The sequence below is a fragment of the Bufo gargarizans genome, chromosome 4 (genome assembly GCF_014858855.1).
Source record: "Bufo gargarizans isolate SCDJY-AF-19 chromosome 4, ASM1485885v1, whole genome shotgun sequence".
Taxonomy (NCBI): domain Eukaryota; kingdom Metazoa; phylum Chordata; class Amphibia; order Anura; family Bufonidae; genus Bufo; species Bufo gargarizans.
Window position 1 is genome coordinate 4,472,477 of NC_058083.1, and position 20,725 is coordinate 4,493,201.

General features: G+C 48.5%; 1 protein-coding gene across 1 annotated transcript in view; it reads left to right on the forward strand.

Annotated features, from left to right (window-relative positions):
• The first annotated feature begins 2,137 nt into the window (after positions 1-2,137).
• Positions 2,138-20,725, forward strand: part of SUPT3H (SPT3 homolog, SAGA and STAGA complex component) — a 319,193-nt gene continuing 300,605 nt past the window's right edge. The window contains exons 1-2 of the mRNA XM_044289181.1: positions 2,138-2,246; positions 11,947-12,056. Of these exons, the coding sequence (XP_044145116.1) occupies positions 11,947-12,056 (110 nt within the window). The 5' untranslated portion in view covers positions 2,138-2,246. The remainder of the gene's footprint in view (positions 2,247-11,946; positions 12,057-20,725) is intronic.

The window sequence follows — 20,725 nt, forward strand, 5'->3', positions numbered from 1 at the left end:
GAATAGAGGCCTTTTTCTCTGTACAGGGCTGGAGACACAGAGGCAGACATCAGATAGGGGCCATCTGGCCCACCTAGACTGCCCATTTACACTATAATATGCTTGGTGCTGCCAGGCTTAAGACTTTAATTGCATAGTTTAGAGGTTTCCCTTGTGGCTGTACGAAGAAAAACGAAAAAATTCTTCCAGCGCATCGACTCCTTTAGAGCACAGTCCTTTTACTGGAACATTTTTGTGGGGCCGCGGGATGTAGATGTAAAATGGGCTGAGTCAGTTCTTGGTCATTAAGAGGCCACCCTGTTATACGCGCCGTAGCCTCGCTCACTGCCGGGAAGCATTTACATTCCTGAGTTTTTATATAGGAGCGCGCATTTCTTTTACTTTAGAAATCAATGAAAACATTTTTTTATTATTGATAGAAGCAAAATCGTAAATTCTCTGTACTTGTAGGAATATTCTTCACCTGTGACGACGTGAAACTAGCAATAAAACGGAGCACAGAGAGGAGCGCCGAGGGGTCCCATAGGATGCTGCCATGTAAATAAAGACTAAGGCCTCTGGCACACGACCGTATGGCTTTTTTAGTATTTTGAGGTCCGCAAAAAATACGGATGACGTCCGTGTGCATTCCGTTTATTGCAGAACAGCTGGCCCCTGATAGAACAGTCCTATCCTTGTCCGTTATGCGGACAATAATAGGACATGTTCTATCCTTGAGGCTACATGCACACGAACGTTGTTTGTTTCCGCTGCGTTTTTTTTTTGCGGATAGGATGCGGACCCATTCATTTCAATTAATCCGCAAAAAATGCGGACAGCACACCATGTGCTGTCCGCATCAGTATGTCTGTTCCCCGCAAAAAAAAAAATAGAACATGTCCTATTATTGTCCGTTTTAGGCATTGTTACAATGGATCCGCAAAAAAAACAAACAAAACTGTAGCATACGGACCACAAAACACATACGGTCGTGTGCATGTAGCCTGAACGGAAGGTAAAAACGGAAATACGGAAACAGAAGGCATACAGAGTACCTTAAGTTTTTTTGGCAGATCCATTGAAATGAATGGTTCCGTATACGAAACGTAAAAAAAGTGAAAAAAAAAACGTTTGTCTGCAAGAGGCCTGAGGGTCTGGTCACACGGTCAGGTTTCTGATGCAGTTTTGGAAGCCAAAAATCAGGAGCGGATCATAACCGGTAAAGGACAGAGACGACGTCTCCTCTTTGAATTCACTCCTGGTTTTGACTTCCAAAATGGCATCTGGAAAACCGAGCGGGTGGTCACACCCTAAGGGCTCATTCACACGACCGTGTTTTTGTCCGCATGAAATTCGCATTTTTTTGTGGGTCGGATACGGACCTATTCATTTCAACGGGGCTGCGAAAATATGTGGACAGCTCACCAAGTGCTGTCCGTATCCGTAAATCCGTTCCACGTCCCCTAAAAGATATAGAACATGTCCTGTTCATTTTGCGGACAAGAATAGGCATTTGAGGAAAAGGAAAATGCGGGATGAACGCAGCCGGTATCCGTGTTTTGCTGATTTGCAATTTGCCTACTGCAAAAACGGATACGGATGTGTGCATGGGCAGCGAAGTGTACGAGATTAAACAAATCTCTTGTACTTTTTGCTGCGTTTTCCGTTTTTTACGGCTCTGCAAAACACGGAGGCAGGCGGTGTGTGTTCCGCATTTTGCAGAACGGACGATAGATAGGACATAACAATCCTGGAGCATTTCTATGAATTCTGCTCTGTGACGTTCCTCTATTACTACTCCTGCAAGGGTCGTCAATGGGGGGCAGGAATGGTAACACCCACTTGTCAATGTAGTCCTACCATTTCCAGGAGGAATAACTGAGGAACAGCACCATGTACAATACTGAGAAAAGATTCTCTACAATTAGATCACAAATACACACGTCCGCCGCACTGTAATACATGAGATGATGAGGTACAATACACAGAATCTCTCCGTCCAGCTGCTCCATACAGATCGCCGAGCCCTAAGCGGCGAATCAACTGGTGTGAAACGCAGATGTTTGACCCTCCCCGCCCACCGTAACTAAGCAGGAAGTTAAACCGTATCGCGACGCTGATTGGTTCCCGGCGGCCATGCTTAGCTAGGGAGCAGTGACTCCCCGCCATGTTTGTTGAGGGCAGCTTGCTGTCCATAGGGTCAGTTTGCTGAGAACAGTAGATAGATCTGCACAGCCGGTGGCTAATAAGGGGACTAAATAGAGGCGGTAAGTGACTGCCGAGCGGAGCTGTGTGCATCCTCGTGTCTGCACAGTGAGGGCCTGTGACCCGCAGACTGACTGCCTAATAAACTTCTGTGCACTATGGCAGTGAGATGTAGCAGAGCTGCAGTGCTCATTCTACCTGCAGCCTGTGGGAAACTGGGAGATGAGGAGGTACCTGCAGCCTATAGGAAACTGGGAGATGAGGAGGTACCTGCAGCCTATAGGAAACTGGGAGATGAGGAGGTACCTGCTGCCTATAGGAAACTGGGAGATGATGAGGTACCTGCTGCCTATAGGAAACTGGGAGATAAGGAGGTACCTGCAGCCTATAGGAAACTGGGAGATGAGGAGGTACCTGCTGCCTATAGGAAACTGGGAGATAAGGAGGTACCTGCAGCCTATAGGAAACTGGGAGATGAGGAGTTACCTGCAGCCTATAGGAAACTGGGAGATGAGGAGTTACCTGCAGCCTATAGGAAACTGAGAGATGAGGTACCTGCTGCCTATAGGAAACTGGGAGATGAGGAGGTACCTGCAGCCTATAGGAAACTGGGAGATGAGGAGGTGCCTGCAGCCTATAGGAAACTGGGAGATGAGGAGGTACCTGCTGCCTATAGGAAACTGGGAGATGATGAGGTACCTGCTGCCTATAGGAAACTGGGAGATAAGGAGGTACCTGCAGCCTATAGGAAACTGGGAGATGAGGAGGTACCTGCTGCCTATAGGAAACTGGGAGATAAGGAGGTACCTGCAGCCTATAGGAAACTGGGAGATGAGGAGTTACCTGCAGCCTATAGGAAACTGGGAGATGAGGAGTTACCTGCAGCCTATAGGAAACTGGGAGATGAGGTACCTGCAGCCTATAGGAAACTGGGAGATGAGGAGGTACCTGCTGCCTATAGGAAACTGGGAGATGAGGTACCTGCAGCCTATAGGAAACTGGGAGATGAGGAGGTACCTGCAGCCTATAGGAAACTGGGAGATGAGGAGGTACCTGCAGCCTATAGAAAACTGGGAGATGAGGAGGTACCTGCAGCCTATAGAAAACTGGGAGATGAGGAGGTACCTGCTGCCTATAGGAAATTGGGAGATGAGGAGGTGCCTGCTGCCTATAGGAAACTGGGAGATGAGGAGGTACCTACTGCCTATAGGAAACTGGGAGATGAGGTACCTGCAGCCTATAGAAAACTGGGAGATGATGAGGTACCTGCAGCCTATAGGAAACTGGGACATGAGGAGGTACCTGCTGCCTATAGGAAACTGGGAGATGAGGAGGTACCTGCAGCCTATAGGAAACTGGGAGATGAGGAGGTACCTGCAGCCTATAGGAAACTGGGAGATGAGGAGGTACCTGCAGCCTATAGAAAACTGGGAGATGATGAGGTACCTGCTGCCTATAGGAAACTGGGAGATGAGGAGGTGCCTGCTGCCTATAGGAAACTGGGAGATGATGAGGTACCTGCAGCCTATAGGAAACTGAGACATGAGGAGGTGCCTGCTGCCTATAGGAAACTGGGAGATGAGGAGGTACCTGCAGCCTATAGAAAACTGGGAGATGATGAGGTACCTGCAGCCTATAGGAAACTGGGAGATGAGGAGGTACCTGCAGCCTATAGAAAACTGGGAGATGATGAGGTACCTGCTGCCTATAGGAAATTAGGAGATGAGGAGGTGCCTGCTGCCTATAGGAAACTGGGAGATGAGCAGGTACCTGCTGCCTATAGGAAACTGGGAGATGAGGAGGTACCTGCTGCCTATAGGAAACTGGGAGATGAGGAGGTACCTGCTGCCTATAGGAAACTGGGAGATGAGGAGGTACCTGCTGCCTATAGGAAACTGGGAGATGAGGAGGTACCTGCTGCCTATAGGAAATTAGGAGATGAGGAGGTGCCTGCTGCCTATAGGAAACTGGGAGATGAGGAGGTACCTGCAGCCTATAGGAAACTGTGAGATGAGGAGGTACCTGCTGCCTATAGGAAACTGGGACATGAGGAGGTACCTGCTGCCTATAGGAAACTGGGACATGAGGAGGTACCTGCTGCCTATAGGAAACTGGGAGATGAGGAGGTACCTGCAGCCTATAGGAAACTGGGAGATGAGGAGGTACCTGCAGCCTATAGGAAACTGGGAGATGAGGAGGTACCTGCAGCCTATAGGAAACTGGGAGATGAGGCGGTACCTGCAGCCTATAGGAAACTGGGAGATGAGGAGGTACCTGCAGCCTATAGGAAACTGGGAGATGAGGCGGTACCTGCAGCCTATAGGAAACTGAGAGATGAGGAGGTACCTGCAGCCTATAGGAAACTGGGAGATGAGGAGGTACCTGCAGCCTATAGGAAACTGGGAGATGAGGAGGTACCTGCAGCCTATAGGAAACTGGGAGATGAGGAGGTACCTGCAGCCTATAGGAAACTGGGAGATGATGAGGTACCTGCAGCCTATAGGAAACTGGGAGATGAGGAGGTACCTGCTGCCTATAGGAAACTGGGAGATGAGGAGGTACCTGCAGCCTATAGGAAACTGGGAGATGAGGAGGTACCTGCTGCCTATAGGAAACTGGGAGATGAGGAGGTACCTGCTGCCTATAGGAAACTGGGAGATAAGGAGGTACCTGCTGCCTATAGGAAACTGGGAGATGAGGAAGTACCTGCAGCCTATAGGAAACTGGGAGATGAGGTACCTGCAGCCTATAGAAAACTGGGAGATGAGGAGGTACCTGCTGCCTATAGGAAACTGGGAGATGAGGAGGTACCTGCAGCCTATAGGAAACTGGGAGATGAGGAAGTACCTGCAGCCTATAGGAAACTGGGAGATGAGGAGGTACCTGCAGCCTATAGGAAACTGGGATATGAGGAGGTACCTGCTGCCTATAGGAAACTGGGAGATGAGGAGGTACCTGCAGCCTATAGGAAACTGGGAGATGAGGAGGTACCTGCAGCCTATAGAAAACTGGGAGATGAGGAGGTACCTGCTGCCTATAGGAAACTGGGAGATGAGGTACCTGCAGCCTATAGGAAACTGGGAGATGAGGAGGTACCTGCAGCCTATAGGAAACTGGGAGATGATGAGGTACCTGCAGCCTATAGGAAACTGGGAGATGATGAGGTACCTGCAGCCTATAGGAAACTGGGAGATGAGGAGGTGTCTGCTGCCTATAGGAAACTGGGAGATGAGGAGGTACCTGCAGCCTATAGGAAACTGGGAGATGAGGAGGTACCTGCTGCCTATAGGAAACTGGGAGATGAGGAGGTACCTGCAGTCTATAGGAAACTGGGAGATGATGAGGTACCTGCAGCCTATAGGAAACTGGGAGATGAGGAGGTACCTGCAGCCTATAGAAAACTGGGAGATGAGGAGGTACCTGCTGCCTATAGGAAATTAGGAGATGAGGAGGTGCCTGCTGCCTATAGGAAACTGGGAGATGAGGAGGTACCTGCTGCCTATAGGAAACTGGGAGATGAGGAGGTACCTGCTGCCTATAGGAAACTGGGAGATGAGGAGGTACCTGCTGCCTATAGGAAATTAGGAGATGAGGAGGTGCCTGCTGCCTATAGGAAACTGGGAGATGAGGAGGGTACCTGCTGCCTATAGGAAACTGGGAGATGAGGAGGTACCTGCTGCCTATAGGAAACTGGGAGATGAGCAGGTACCTGCGGCCTATAGGAAACTGGGAGATGAGGAGGTACCTGCAGCCTATAGGAAACTGGGAGATGAGGAGGTACCTGCTGCCTATAGGAACTGGGACATGAGGAGGTACCTGCTGCCTATAGGAAACTGGGACATGAGGAGGTACCTGCTGCCTATAGGAAACTGGGACATGAGGAGGTACCTGCTGCCTATAGGAAACTGGGAGATGAGGAGGTACCTGCTGCCTATAGGAAACTGGGAGATGAGGAGGTACCTGCAGCCTATAGGAAACTGGGAGATGAGGTACCTGCAGCCTATAGGAAACTGGGAGATGAGGAGGTACCTGCAGCCTATAGGAAACTGGGAGATGAGGAGGTACCTGCAGCCTATAGGAAACTGGGAGATGAGGAGGTACCTGCAGCCTATAGGAAACTGGGAGATGAGGCGGTACCTGCAGCCTATAGGAAACTGAGAGATGAGGAGGTACCTGCAGCCTATAGAAAACTGGGAGATGAGGAGGTACCTGCAGCCTATAGGAAACTGGGAGATGAGGAGGTACCTGCAGCCTATAGGAAACTGGGAGATGAGGAGGTACCTGCAGCCTATAGGAAACTGGGAGATGATGAGGTACCTGCAGCCTATAGGAAACTGGGAGATGAGGAGGTACCTGCAGCCTATAGGAAACTGGGAGATGAGGAGGTACCTGCAGCCTATAGGAAACTGGGAGATGATGAGGTACCTGCAGCCTATAGGAAACTGGGAGATGAGGAGGTACCTGCAGCCTATAGGAAACTGGGAGATGAGGAGGTACCTGCTGCCTATAGGAAACTGTGAGATGAGGAGGTACCTGCAGCCTATAGGAAACTGGGAGATGAGGAGGTACCTGCTGCCTATAGGAAACTGGGAGATAAGGAGGTACCTGCTGCCTATAGGAAACTGGGAGATGAGGAGGTACCTGCAGCCTATAGGAAACTGGGAGATGAGGTACCTGCAGCCTATAGAAAACTGGGAGATGAGGAGGTACCTGTTGCCTATAGGAAACTGGGAGATGAGGAGGTACCTGCAGCCTATAGGAAACTGGGAGATGAGGAAGTACCTGCAGCCTATAGGAAACTGGGAGATGAGGAGGTACCTGCTGCCTATAGGAAACTGGGAGATGAGGAGGTACCTGCAGCCTATAGGAAACTGGGATATGAGGAGGTACCTGCTGCCTATAGGAAACTGGGAGATGAGGAGGTACCTGCAGCCTATAGGAAACTGGGAGATGAGGAGGTACCTGCAGCCTATAGAAAACTGGGAGATGAGGAGGTACCTGCTGCCTATAGGGAACTGGGAGATGAGGAGGTACCTGCAGCCTATAGGAAACTGGGAGATGAGGAGGTACCTGCAGCCTATAGGAAACTGGGAGATGAGGAGGTACCTGCAGCCTATAGGAAACTGGGAGATGAGGAGGTACCTGCTGCCTATAGGAAACTGGGAGATGAGGAGGTGCCTGCAGCCTATAGGAAACTGGGAGATGAGGTACCTGCAGCCTATAGGAAACTGGGAGATGAGGAGGTACCTGCAGCCTATAGGAAACTGGGAGATGAGGAGGTACCTGCTGCCTATAGGAAACTGGGAGATGAGGAGGTACCTGCAGCCTATAGGAAACTGGGAGATGAGGAGGTACCTGCAGCCTATAGGAAACTGGGAGATGAGGAGGTACCTTCAGCCTATAGGAAACTGGGAGATGAGGAGGTACCTGCAGTCTATAGGAAACTGGGAGATGATGAGGTACCTGCTGCCTATAGGAAACTGGGAGATGAGGAGGTACCTGCAGCCTATAGAAAACTGGGAGATGAGGAGGTACCTGCAGCCTATAGAAAACTGGGAGATAAGGAGGTACCTGCAGCCTATAGGAAACTGGGAGATGAGGAGGTACCTGCAGCCTATAGGAAACTGGGAGATGAGGAGGTGCCTGCAGCCTATAGGAAACTGGGAGATGACGTACCTGCAGCCTATAGGAAACTGGGAGATGAGGAGGTACCTGCAGCCTATAGGAAACTGGGAGATGAGGAGGTACCGCTGCCTATAGGAAACTGGGAGATGAGGAGGTACCTGCAGCCTATAGGAAACTGGGAGATGAGGAGGTACCTGCTGCCTATAGGAAACTGGGAGATGAGGAGGTACCTGCAGTCTATAGGAAACTGGGAGATGATGAGGTACCTGCAGCCTATAGGAAACTGGGAGATGAGGAGGTACCTGCAGCCTATAGGAAACTGGGAGATGACAGCTGCAGTTACATATCTATGTGTGTGCTTGGTGTAGTAATGCTGCACAAAACTATACTGCTACTGTGTGCAGCAGGTCTGTGCCCACAGGGTCCTAACACATAAATGTGTTTTCTTCTGTATCAGAATAAGTTTTTTTTTTTTTTTAAGTCCACCTGTGGTTTTTGTGACTTTTTTCCAGCTTACCACTGGTTCTCTTCATGGCCTTGTAGTTTCCCAACAGCTGGAGTGAGAAGGTTGCTGATCCCTGCTGTAGTGCTAGAAGAGGAGGAGAGCTGCAGCGGGTATCCTTTAGAGCCAGGAGAGCTGCAGCGGTTATCCTTTAGAGCCAGGAGAGCTGCAGCGGTTATCCTTTAGAGCCAGGAGAGCTGCAGCGGGTATCCTTTAGAGCCAGGAGAGCTGCAGCGGTTATCCTTTAGAGCCAGGAGAGCTGCAGCGGTTATCCTTTAGAGCCAGGAGAGCTGCAGCTGGTATCTTCTAGAGCCAGGAGAGCTGCAGCGGGTATCCGCTAGAGCCAGGAGAGCTGCAGCGGGTATCCGCTAGAGCCAGAAGAGCTGAAGCAGGTATCCTCTAGAGCCAGGAGAGCTGCAGCGGGTATCCTCTAGAGCCAGAAGAGCTGAAGCAGGTATCCTCTAGAGCCAGGAGAGCAGCAGCGGGTATCCTTTAGAGCCAGGAGAGCAGCAGCGGGTATCCTTTAGAGCCAGGAGAGCAGCAGCGGGTATCCTTTAGAGCCAGGAGAGCTGCAGTGGGTATCTTTTAGAGCCAGGAGAGCAGCAGCGGGTATCTTCTAGAGCAGGCATCCTCAAACTGCGGCCCTCCAGCTGTTGTTAAACTATAACTCCCACAATGCGCTGTTGTAGGCTGATACCTGTAGGCTGTTCGGGCATGCTGGGAGTTGTAGTTTTGAAACAGCTGGAGGACCGCAGTTTGAGGATGCCTGCTCTAGAGCTAGAAGAGCTGCAGCGAAATCCTAATGAGGTGGGAGAGCTGCTGGTGGGTAACGTCTAGAGTGGGGAGAGCTGCTGGTGGGTATCGTCTAGAGTGGGGAGAGCTGCTGGTGGGTAACGTCTAGAGTGGGGAGAGCTGCTGGTGGGTAATGTCTAGAGTGTGGAGAGCTGCAGCGGGTATCCTTTAGAGCCGGGAGAGCTGCAGCGGGTATCCTCTAGAGCTAGGAGAGCCGCTGGTGTGTAATGTCTAGAGTGGGGAGAGCTGCTGGTGGGTATCGTCTAGAGTGGGGAGAGCTGCTGGTGGGTAATGTCTAGAGTGGGGAGAGCTGCTGGTGGGTAATGTCTAGAGTGGGGAGAGCTGCTGGTGGGTAATGTCTAGAGTGTGGAGAGCTGCAGCGGGTATCCTTTAGAGCGGGAGAGCTGCAGCGGGGTCCTCTAGAGCTGGGAGAGCGCTGGTGTGTAACGTCTAGAGTGGGGAGAGCTGCTGGTGGGTAACGTCTAGAGTGGGGAGAGCTGCTGGTGGGTAACGTCTAGAGCTGGGAGAGCTGCTGGTGGGTAACGTCGAGGTGTGGAGAGCTGCTGGTGGGTAACGTCTAGAGCTGGGAGAGCTGCTGGTGGGTAACGTCGAGTGGGGAGAGCTGCTGGTGGGTAACGTCTAGAGTGGGGAGAGCTGCTGGTGGGTAACGTCTAGAGTGGGGAGCTGCTGGTGGGTAACGTCTAGAGTGGGGAGATGCTGGTGGGTAACGTCTAGAGTGGGGAGAGCTGCTGGTGGGTAACGTCTAGAGTGGGGAGAGCTGTGGTGGGTAACGTCTAGAGTGGGGAGAGCTGCTGGTGGGTAACGTCTAGAGTGGGGAGGCTGTGGGGGTAACGTCTAGAGTGGGGAGAGCTGCTGGTGGGTAACGTCTAGAGTGGGGAGAGCTGCTGGTGGGTAACGTCTAGAGTGGGGAGAGCTGCTGGTGGGTACACGTCTAGAGTGGGGAGGAGCTCGACTGCGTGGGTAAGTCTAGAGCTGGGAGAGATGCTGGTGGGTAACTTCTCGAGTGGGGGAGATGTCGGTGGGTACGTCAGAGCTGGGGAGAGCTTGCTGGTGGGAAAGTCTCGAGTGGAGAGCTTGCTTGTGGGTAACGTATGAGAGTGTGGAGAGCTTGCTGGTGGGTAAAGTCTAGAGCTGGGATGAGCTGGCTGGTGGCTAACGTCTAGAGTGGAGAGCTGCTGGGGGTAAACATCTAGAGTGGGGAGAGATGCTGTGTGTAGTAACGTCTAGAGTGGGTGAGAGCTGGGTGGGTAACGTTAGAGCTGGGAGAGCTGCTGGTGGGAACGTTTCTAGAGTGGGAGAGACGTGGTGTGTAGTGTCTAGAGTGTGGAGAGATGTGGTGCCGGTTAACGGTCTAGAGTGGGCGAGAGCTGCTGGTGGGTAACGTCTAGAGCTGGGAGAGCTGCTGGTGGGTAACGTCTAGAGCTGGGAGAGCTGCTGGTGGGTAACGTCTAGAGCTGGGAGAGCTGCTGGTGGGTAACGTCTAGAGCTGGGAGAGCTGCTGGTGGGTAACGTCTAGAGCTGGGAGAGCTGCTGGTGGGTAACGTCTAGAGCTGGGAGAGCTGCTGGTGGGTAACGTCTAGAGCTGGGAGAGCTGCTGGTGGGTAACGTCTAGAGCTGGGAGAGCTGCTGGTGGGTAACGTCTAGAGCTGGGAGAGCTGCTGGTGGGTAACGTCTAGAGCTGGGAGAGCTGCTGGTGGGTAACGTCTAGAGTGGGGAGAGCCGCTGGTGTGTAGTGTCTAGAGTGGGGAGAGCTGCTTGTGGGTAACGTCTAGAGCTGGGAGAGCTGCTGGTGGGTAACGTCTAGAGTGGGGAGAGCTGCTGGTGGGTAACGTCTAGAGCTGGGAGAGCTGCTGGTGGGTAACGTCTAGAGCTGGGAGAGCTGCTGGTGGGTAACGTCTAGAGTGGGGAGAGCTGCTGGTGGGTAACGTCTAGAGCTGGGAGAGCTGCTGGTGGGTAACGTCTAGAGTGGAGAGCTGCTGGTGGGTAACGTCTAGAGCTGGGAGAGCTGCTGGTGGGTAACGTCTAGAGCTGGGAGAGCTGCTGGTGGGTAACGTCTAGAGTGGGGAGAGCTGCTGGTGGGTAACGTCTAGAGCTGGGAGAGCTGCTGGTGGGTAACGTCTAGAGCTGGGAGAGCTGCTGGTGGGTAACGTCTAGAGTGGGGAGAGCTGCTGGTGGGTAACGTCTAGAGTGGGGAGAGCTGCTGGTGGGTAACGTCTAGAGCTGGGAGAGCTGCTGGTGGGTAACGTCTAGAGCTGGGAGAGCTGCTGGTGGGTACGTCTAGAGCTGGGAGAGCTGCTGGTGGGTAACGTCTAGAGCTGGGAGAGCTGCTGGTGGGTAACGTCTAGAGTGGAGAGCTGCTGGTGGGTAACGTCTAGAGCTGGGAGAGCTGCTGGTGGGTAACGTCTAGAGCTGGGAGAGCTGCAGCAGGAAGCTTTCCGAGCCGGCAGAGCTGTGGATAACGTCTGACGTCAGGGTAGCTGCAGCCGGCTACTTCTAGACCCAGGACAGCTGCAGCTCTCTTTACCATGACAATTTACGGCAGTGGTTGTCAGCTTTGCAGCTCGTCTTTTCCCTTTGGGCTTGCACTTGGGGCTGTCCTGTTTTTCCAGTTAAATTCATTCATCTGCAGCAGGTTCCATTCATACCAAGTAATGGCGGAGATTTCTCTAAACTACTGCCAGAGAAAAGTGGAGCAGTTACTTGTAGCACCGATCCGCTTCAGAGGCCCCTGGAGAATGAGAGCTGATGCCTTCAGTGCAGGACTTTTTACTACCCAGAGTGATCACCTTGTAACCATTCTTCTTCTTTTTTATCTGTGATAGATGAGCCTCGGCAGTGCGTCTACAAACGCCATGTCCTCCTCAGCTGGCACGTCGTCTGGGAAGGGAGCAGGAAAGCTGACCAGTTTTGTCCCTGAGCTCCAGAGCATGATGTGAGTCACCTGTTTGATGCCTGTATTCCTGTGTGGTTCTGGTATATCATAGAAAACAGTAGTTGGATGCAGACTCGGGCACAAAAGATAGCCCACACCCGCCCTATCAATTGTATATTGAAGTGCATGCCGCTCTATGTAATGTGATCCGATAGGAACCGGGATGGAAGCACCAGTCTTGGGGTCCATAAAGCTACGTAAACCATTCATCTAAGGGCAGATAGAAATGTATCGTAAACTGGTTCACAAAAAATAAGAACGATCTCTAAATCTTCACCATTCGTTAATTCTGTCGTGTCTTATTGAAGAGAAGTTGAGAAATACACAAGAAGTCTTATCTGGGTGTCCAGGAGTTCAGCCACAGTCCGCCTCTGGTGTCTGGCTGTAAATTTCTCCATAGAAATTAGGTGAATGTCGGTGGACCCTGTCAGTTTCAGTGGTGGCGATGAAAGGACATATCATCCACCGCCTATCAATTACAGTATTCTTTGTTCTTCCTCCTTATCGTAGAAGCATGGCGTTATCGTCTCGTACTTTCTGCTCCCCAAGTTATAGGGCCCTAAACAAGTCTGTGTAACCTGAAGAGGCAGTGTATTGTATAGCGAAGATAATCTGCTGTGGGCACCAGTGGGCGGCAGAGTCAACTGTAGCAACCAGTGTCAGGCAGCTGCTTGTCAGCAAAATAAGGTCATGAAAAGTATCAAATGGGGCACAAATGTGCATGACAAGAACTGAGGGGCACATTCATTTAGGGTACTTTCACACTTGCGGCAGAGGAATTCCGTCGCCGGAACTGCCTGCGGGATCCGTCAAAATGTATGCCAACTGATGGCATTTGTAAAATGGATCAGGATCCTGATCCGTCTTACAAATGCAATGAAATGCCAATGTCATCTGGATGGATGGATCCGGCATTGCGGTATTTTGAATGCGGGATCCGGCACTAATACATTCCTATGGAAAAAAATTCCGGTAAGTGTTCCAGATTTTTGGCCAGAGATAAAACCGTAGCATGCTGCGGTATTATCTCCGTCCTGAACAGTCAAAAAGACTGAACTGACATTTGCCTCATGACTCGCCATGCTTTGAATTGGAAAATTGAAAAATCCTAAATAAAGAATTTACAAAAAAAAAAAATACTGAACTGAAGACGTCCTGATGCATCCTGAACGGATTGCTCTCTAGAATGCATTAGGATAAAACTGATCAGTTCTTTTCCGGTATTGAGCCCCTAGGACGGAACTCTATGCCGGAAAAGAAAAACGCAAGTGTGAAAGTACCCTAAGACCGCATTTTAGACGCCGGTCTTAATATCCCCTATAGCTGGCGGTGAGTCCGCCAAAGTTATGTAGAGGCGCCGGCCTCCACGTAACTTTGACGTATCCAGCGTCACTTCTAAATGTAAAAAAGCTTCCTTTGTGTCTTACATTTAGACCAGGCATGCTCAACCTGCAGCCCTCCAGCTGTTGCAAAACTACAACTCCCAGCATGCCCGAACAGCCTACAGCTATCAGCCTACAGCAGGGCATTGTGGGAGTTGTAGTTTTACAACAGCTGGAGGGCCACAGTTTGAGCATGCCTGATTTAGACCATTTTCTATGCCTAAAAACAGTCCACGCCCACTTTTATTAGGCCTGGCATGAGAAGGTAAAAGTCGCAGATTGCGTATTTATTTATATATATAGGCGTATTTCTGTTTAATAAATTACCCCCCTTAGTTTTGCCACCTTAAAAATCACTGATCCGACTGCAGCCAACATTATGAAAGATCATCAAAATCAGGGTCTGAGGGGAGATCTAATAAAAGTGTACAGGTCCTTCTAAAAAAATTAGCATATTGTGATAAAGTTCATTATTTTCTGTAATGTACTGATAAACATTAGACTTTCATATATTTTAGATTCATTACACACAACTGAAGTAGTTCAAGCCTTTTATTGTTTTAATATTGATGATTTTGGCATACAGCTCATGAAAACCCAAAATTCCTATCTCTAAAAATTAGCATATCATGAAAAGGTTCTCATAACGAGCTATTAACCTAATCATCTGAATCAACTAATTAACTCTAAACACCTGCAAAAGATTCCTGAGGCTTTTAAAAACTCCCAGCCTGGTTCATTACTCAAAACCGCAATCATGGGTAAGACTGCCGACCTGACTGCTGTCCAGAAGGCCATCATTGACACCCTCAAGCAAGAGGGTAAGACACAGAAAGAAATTTCTGAAGGAATAGGCTGTTCCCAGAGTGCTGTATCAAGGCACCTCAGTGGGAAGTCTGTGGGAAGGAAAAAGTGTGGCAGAAAACGCTGCACAACGAGAAGAGGTGACCGGACCCTGAGGAAGATTGTGGAGAAGGACCGATTCCAGACCTTGGGGGACCTGCGGAAGCAGTGGACTGAGTCTGGAGTAGAAACATCCAGAGCCACCGGGTACAGGCGTGTGCAGGAAATGGGCTACAGGTGCCGCATTCCCCAGAAACAGCGGCAGAAGCGCCTGACCTGGGCTACAGAGAAGCCGCACTGGACTGTTGCATGTCATTCGGAAATCAAGGTGTCAGAGTCTGGAGGAAGACTGGGGAGAGGGAAATGCCAAAATGCCTGAAGTCCAGTGTCAAGTACCCACAGTCAGTGATGGTCTGGGGTGCCATGTCAGCTGCTGGTGTTGGTCCACTGTGCTTTATCAAGGGCAGGGTCAATGCAGCTAGCTATCAGGAGATTTTGGAGCACTTCATGCTTCCATCTGCTGAAAAGCTTTATGGAGATGAAGATTTCATTTTTCAGCACGACCTGACACCTGCTCACAGCGCCAAAACCACTGGTAAATGGTTTACTGACCATGGTATTACTGTGCTCAATTGGCCTGCCAACTCTCCTGACCTGAACCCCATAGAGAATCTGTGGGATATTGGGAAGAGAAAGTTGAGAGACGCAAGACCCAACACTCTGGATGAGCTTAAGGCCGCTATCGAAGCCTCCTGGGCCTCCATAACACCTCAGCAGTGCCACAGGCTGATTGCCTCCATGCCACGCCGCATTGAAGAAGTCATTTCTGCAAAAGGATTCCCGACCAAGTATTGAGTGCAGAACTGAACATAATTATTTGAAGGTTGACTTTTTTTTGTAATAAAAACACTTTTCTTTTATTGGTCGGATGAAATATGCTAATTTTTTTAGATAGGAAATTTGGGTTTTCATGAGCTGTATGCCAAAATCATCAATATTAAAACAATAAAAGGCTTGAACTACTTCAGTTGTGTGTCATGAATCTAAAATATATGAAAGTCTAATGTTTATCAGTACATTACAGAAAATAATGAACTTTATCACAATATGCTAATTTTTTTAGAAGGACCTGTATATCAGGGGTCAGTACAAAGATAACTCCCATCATCTATTAGCACCTACAAGGGGACATCCTCTATGTCTGGAGGAAAGAGGGCCTCTACAGCAACATAGAAGAGGATTATTTACGGTAAAAGCAGTGAGACTATTGATTCTTTACAGTAAGAGCAATGAGACTATATATTCTTTACGGTAAGAGCAGTGAGACTATATATTCTTTACGGTAAGAGCCGTGAGACTATAGATTATTTACGGTAAGAGCAGTGAGACTTTAGATTCTTTACGGTAAGAGCAGTGAGACTATGGATTCTTTACAGTAAGAGCAGTGAGACTATGGATTCTGTATGTTAAGAGCAGTGACACTATGGATTCTGTATGTTAAGAGCAGTGAGACTATGGATTCTTTATGGTAAGAGCAGTGAGACTATAGATTCTTTACGGTAAGAACAGTGATACTATAGATTCTTTACGGTAAGAGTGAGACTATAGACTCTTTAAGGAAAGAGCAGTGAGACTATAGATTCTTTACAGTAAGAGCAGTGAGACTATAGATTCTTTACGGTAAGAGCAATGAGACTATAGATTCTTTACGGTAAGAGCAGCGAGACTATAGACTCTTTGCGGTAAGAGCAGTGAGACTATAGATTCTTTACAGTAAGAGCAGTGAGACTATAGATTCTTTACAGTAAGAGCAGTGAGACTATAGATTCTTTACGGTAAGAGCAATGAGACTATAGATTCTTTACGGTAAGAGCAGCGAGACTATAGACTCTTTACGGTAAGAGCAGTGAGACTATAGATTCTTTACGGTAAGAGCAGTGAGACTATAGATTCTATACGGTTAGAGCAGTGTGAGACTATGGATTCTTTACGGTAAGAGCCGTGAGACTATGGATTCTTTACGGTAAGAGTAGTGAGACCATGGATTCTATACGGTAAGAGCAGTGAGACTATGGATTCTTTACGGTAAGAGCAGCGAGACCATGGATTCTATACGGTAAGAGCAGCGAGACTATGGATTCTATATGGTTAGAGCAGTGACACCATGGATTCTATACGGTTAGAGCAGTGAGACCATGGATTCTATATGGTTAGAGCAGTAAGACCATGGATTCTATATGGTTAGAGCAGTAAGACCATGGATTCTATACGGTTAGAGCAGTGAGACCATGGATTCTATATGGTTAGAGCAGTGAGACCATGGATTCTATACGGTAAGAGCAGCCAGACTATGGATTCTATATGGTTAGAGCAGTGAGACCATGGATTCTATATGGTTAGAGCAGTGAGACTATGGATTCTTTACGGTAAGAGCCGTGAGACTATGGAACTCTCTGCCTGAGGAGGTGGTGATTGGGAGTTCACTAAAAGAGTCCAAGAGGGGCCTGGATGTATTTGGAGATTTTCCTGTAAGGTAAGGAACCCTCTATGTTACTTAGTATGTCACTATATGAGTTTACTCAGCAGTAGTCCCCTAGACGAGGGTTGACATAATTGCTAAGCGACCTGCATAATGTTCGGCTGCTGGATGAAAAATAAATGTGGATTTTCCAAAGGTGTGTAATACTGATGAGGGTAGCGGAGTTATTCATTGCCTCACATTATGAATTCAGCCCCAGAACCCTATCCGTATACTGCAGAGAATAGTATCCAAGCGTTACTCTGAGTATATATCCCCCTATATGTCTGGTATAACGTTGCTATGGCAGGATATAGATGCCCTCTATTATCTGACAACGTGCTATCCCAGGGTCCCGATTTATTAACATGAAAAACCTAGAAGTTTCGGAAACGTGGTTTATTCCTTGGTATTTCCTGAGTTTACAGTTTTTCAGGCTGGATAAATATCACAGATCTTCCATAGACGACTGTGTCCCTCAGGAGTTCTCCTGCTGTACTCGCTGACGCATAGAAGATGTCTGGAGGGTCTTCATCCTCTACTTAAAGTCAGGGAGGACTTCACTTCCTCAGATGGTTGGGCTGCTGGAGGCGTCTTCAGAAGGGTCATTAACCCTTGTCTAGGGATGGGCATGATTGTTGGGAACCTGTAAAGTGACCTTCCTTCCTTTTTTAGTTTTAAAAAGTAGGAGCCGAGCTGCCCGGACAAATGTTCTTGTTCGGATCATTAGAAAATGTCTACTAAAGTGTGTATTTGGCAGCTGCGTCTCCCATTCTTCTTAAAATAAAATCTTGAAATGAGTATAAAAAAAAAAGCAGTTCTGCATGCTGCGGTATTACCTCCGTCCAAAACGCCGTTCTGAAGACATCCTGATGCATCCTGATCGGATTGCTCTCCATTCAGAATGCATGGAGATGAAACTGATCAGTTTTTTCCCGGTATTGAGCCGCTAGGACGGAACTCAGTGCCGGAAAAGAATAACACTAGTGTGACAGTACCCTTACTGGAAACTGGCGTAGCACCGGTCTTCTTGAAAAAGCAATGATCTCTTGATTTATATAGTAAACAAGGAAATGGTTTGCTCTGGCATATAGAAAGGTAGGCCGCGAAAAATTTGACAAGGCGAATGTGTGCTTGATAATTTACACCCCTGTGTAAAGGACGACAGTTGTCGTAAGATCATTGTATCTGGTATATAAAGGATGACATCCAGCACATATGAAGGTCAGCACGCGGTCATCAGGACAACAGTCCGGAAATACAAGCAAATTAAACAGGCCACAGCACCACAGGGGTTAACAATCAGTTACAGGCAATACGAACCGTCTTTGTCAAGCATCTATAAGAAATGTTTTGCAGTGATACAGTTCTTCACTGATTTTCGGGGGCCCCCTTTGCATACAGATGGAACCTTACGCTGTGGCACCTGTGTGATGGCACACGCTGCAGTAGCTTCTTGGCCATGCACGTGGAGAGGATTGGCCGGTGGGTGGACAGTGGAATTGGGGGATTAGTGAGGCAGGGACGGCACCAGATTAATAAGGTCAGTATTTTGCAACTACTTTTATTTTTGTTAGTTTTTAAATCAGATTTTTATTAGATTTTTCGGAAAATCACAAAAATACAAAGGAAAAGAGTCTGCACAATATACATGCAACTGTTAATGACAAAAATACCATAGCATTACAGGATCAGACAAATAGTTACTTTCATGAGTATCCCAAGTAATATCAACCATGGTGCAAGAAGTAGATAAAATCACATAATCTAGTTACAGAGTATATTTTTGTTAGTTTTTAGACAGCAGACGGACCTAAAGCAACCGCGATCCCCGTATACAAAAAGGATCAATTACACTTCTATATACCGCTTACAGAAGCCAGGAAAGCTCACAGCCTGTCACTTTGCCCAAAAATATTGACTTTGTGTCGCTATGAAAATTGTCATCAATTTTGACCACATTAGCACTGGTCAGTAAAAAAATTACCTTATTTGGAGTTTTTATTATCAGGAATATTAACACGACGGCCCCTTTACCAAAAGACGCTTGCTTTGGCATTGTGAATGGTGTCCTAACGGTAAGCTGGTGGCAGCGTGTCCTGCTTCTAGGATCTCCAGCGATCAGCGGTGAACTGTAGAGGGACCGGCCCAGCTATTCAGTTTGCCTACAGCTCCCCTACAGGGCAAATAATCCATTGCAATGGGTTGTCCATGTACCGTACATGCCCAGATGCGGGTCGTCCATAGCATAAGACTCTCTTTGTAGCCGTTTTCTAGTTGATTGTTGGTACAGAGGTCTACTTTCTGTAATGGGGCACTTGATATTTTTTTTCTTTTCCAAACCAGATGATCCCTTTAATTCATGTATTTTGAACGGAACCTCACTATATCTTGGTCTTGAACGGACACAATCGACCAATAATGAAATAGTTGGAAATGGCTTTTTATGGAGGGCACAGTGTGAGGGTATGACACGTCTCCGGTGTGAGAGCGACCTCACGTTCTACAGCTGAGCAGACGTGGTGTTGCAATGCATCACTGTGGCCGTGACTGCTCTGAATAACGTAGAGAATGTGTGGACAGGACTTAAGTCATCTGAGGATAGCGCTTCTCATTACTCATGTCTGGAAGGAATAGACCGTCCTGTCTCTCTCAGGTCTTGTACACGACGGCCCCTTAAGCCTGAGGGAGATACATGACCGCCCATCCTGCTGCCCACTGTCCTCCTGAATTTTGTAGTGAACTTGCTAAACATTAGGAATTTGTCATAATGATACAGAATGTACAAATGGGATCTGTTTGGTGTTGGGTGGACCAGATTCTGTGAGGTCGGGTCCTGGAAATGTCCCACGGTATTTACAGTCAGGTTCCTAGTCAGTATTTTAAGCAGTTTACAAAACTTGTGTAGCCAGGACTCTCCCCTCCCGTAATGTGACTCAAGTAGTGTATAGAGACATTAAACCTGGTTTATATATTTGGGAATTGTTATAAGAGCTTTACCCCCGCATACAAAAAACAAGGTATGCAAGTTTCTATGAATGTCCTGCCTCAAATCTATTTTACCTCCCTAATTGTTATTTTAAAATAAATCAGCAGAAAAAAGCTTGTTTGTAATTTACTTCCTGCTCCAATTGTGCGATATTTTCTTTATTTCATTTAATAATGCCCCCTGGTAATATGTAACGTATACGTCCTACTACTGAGGTGGTCGCACCTGCTCAGTTCCATCCATCAACTGCTACCAGCCGTAGCTAAGGCACAGTTAGAGAGAGAGCTGCAGCAGAAAGGACACGCCCCCTGAGCTGTGATAGGGAAAAAGCTGCGATAGACAGGACAAGCCCCCTGAGCTGTGATAGGGAAAAAGCTGCAGCAGAAAGGACACGCCCCCTGAGCTGTGATAGGGAAAAAGCTGCGATAGACAGGACAAGCCCCCTGAGCTGTGATAGGGAAAAAGCTGCAGCAGAAAGGACACGCCCCCTGAGCTGTGATAGGGAAAAAGCTGCGATAGACAGGACAAGCCCCCTGAGCTGTGATAGGGAAAAAGCTGCAGTAGACAGGACAAGCCCCCTGAGCTGTGATGGGGAAAAAGCTGCAGTAGACGGGACAAGCCCCCTGAGCTGTGATAGGGAAAAAGCTGCAGTAGACAGGACAAGCCCCCTGAGCTGTGATGGGGAAAAAGCTGCGATAGACAGGACAAGCCCCCTGAGCTGTGATAGGGAAAAAGCTGCAGTAGACAGGACAAGCCCCCTGAGCTGTGATCTGGAAAAAGCTGCAGTAGACAGGACATGCCCCCTGAGCTGTGATAGGGAAAAAGCTGCAGTAGACAGGACAAGCCCCCTGAGCTGTGATCTGGAAAAAGCTGCAGTAGACAGGACAAGCCCCCTGAGCTGTGATAGGGAAAAAGCTGCAGTAGACAGGACAAGCCC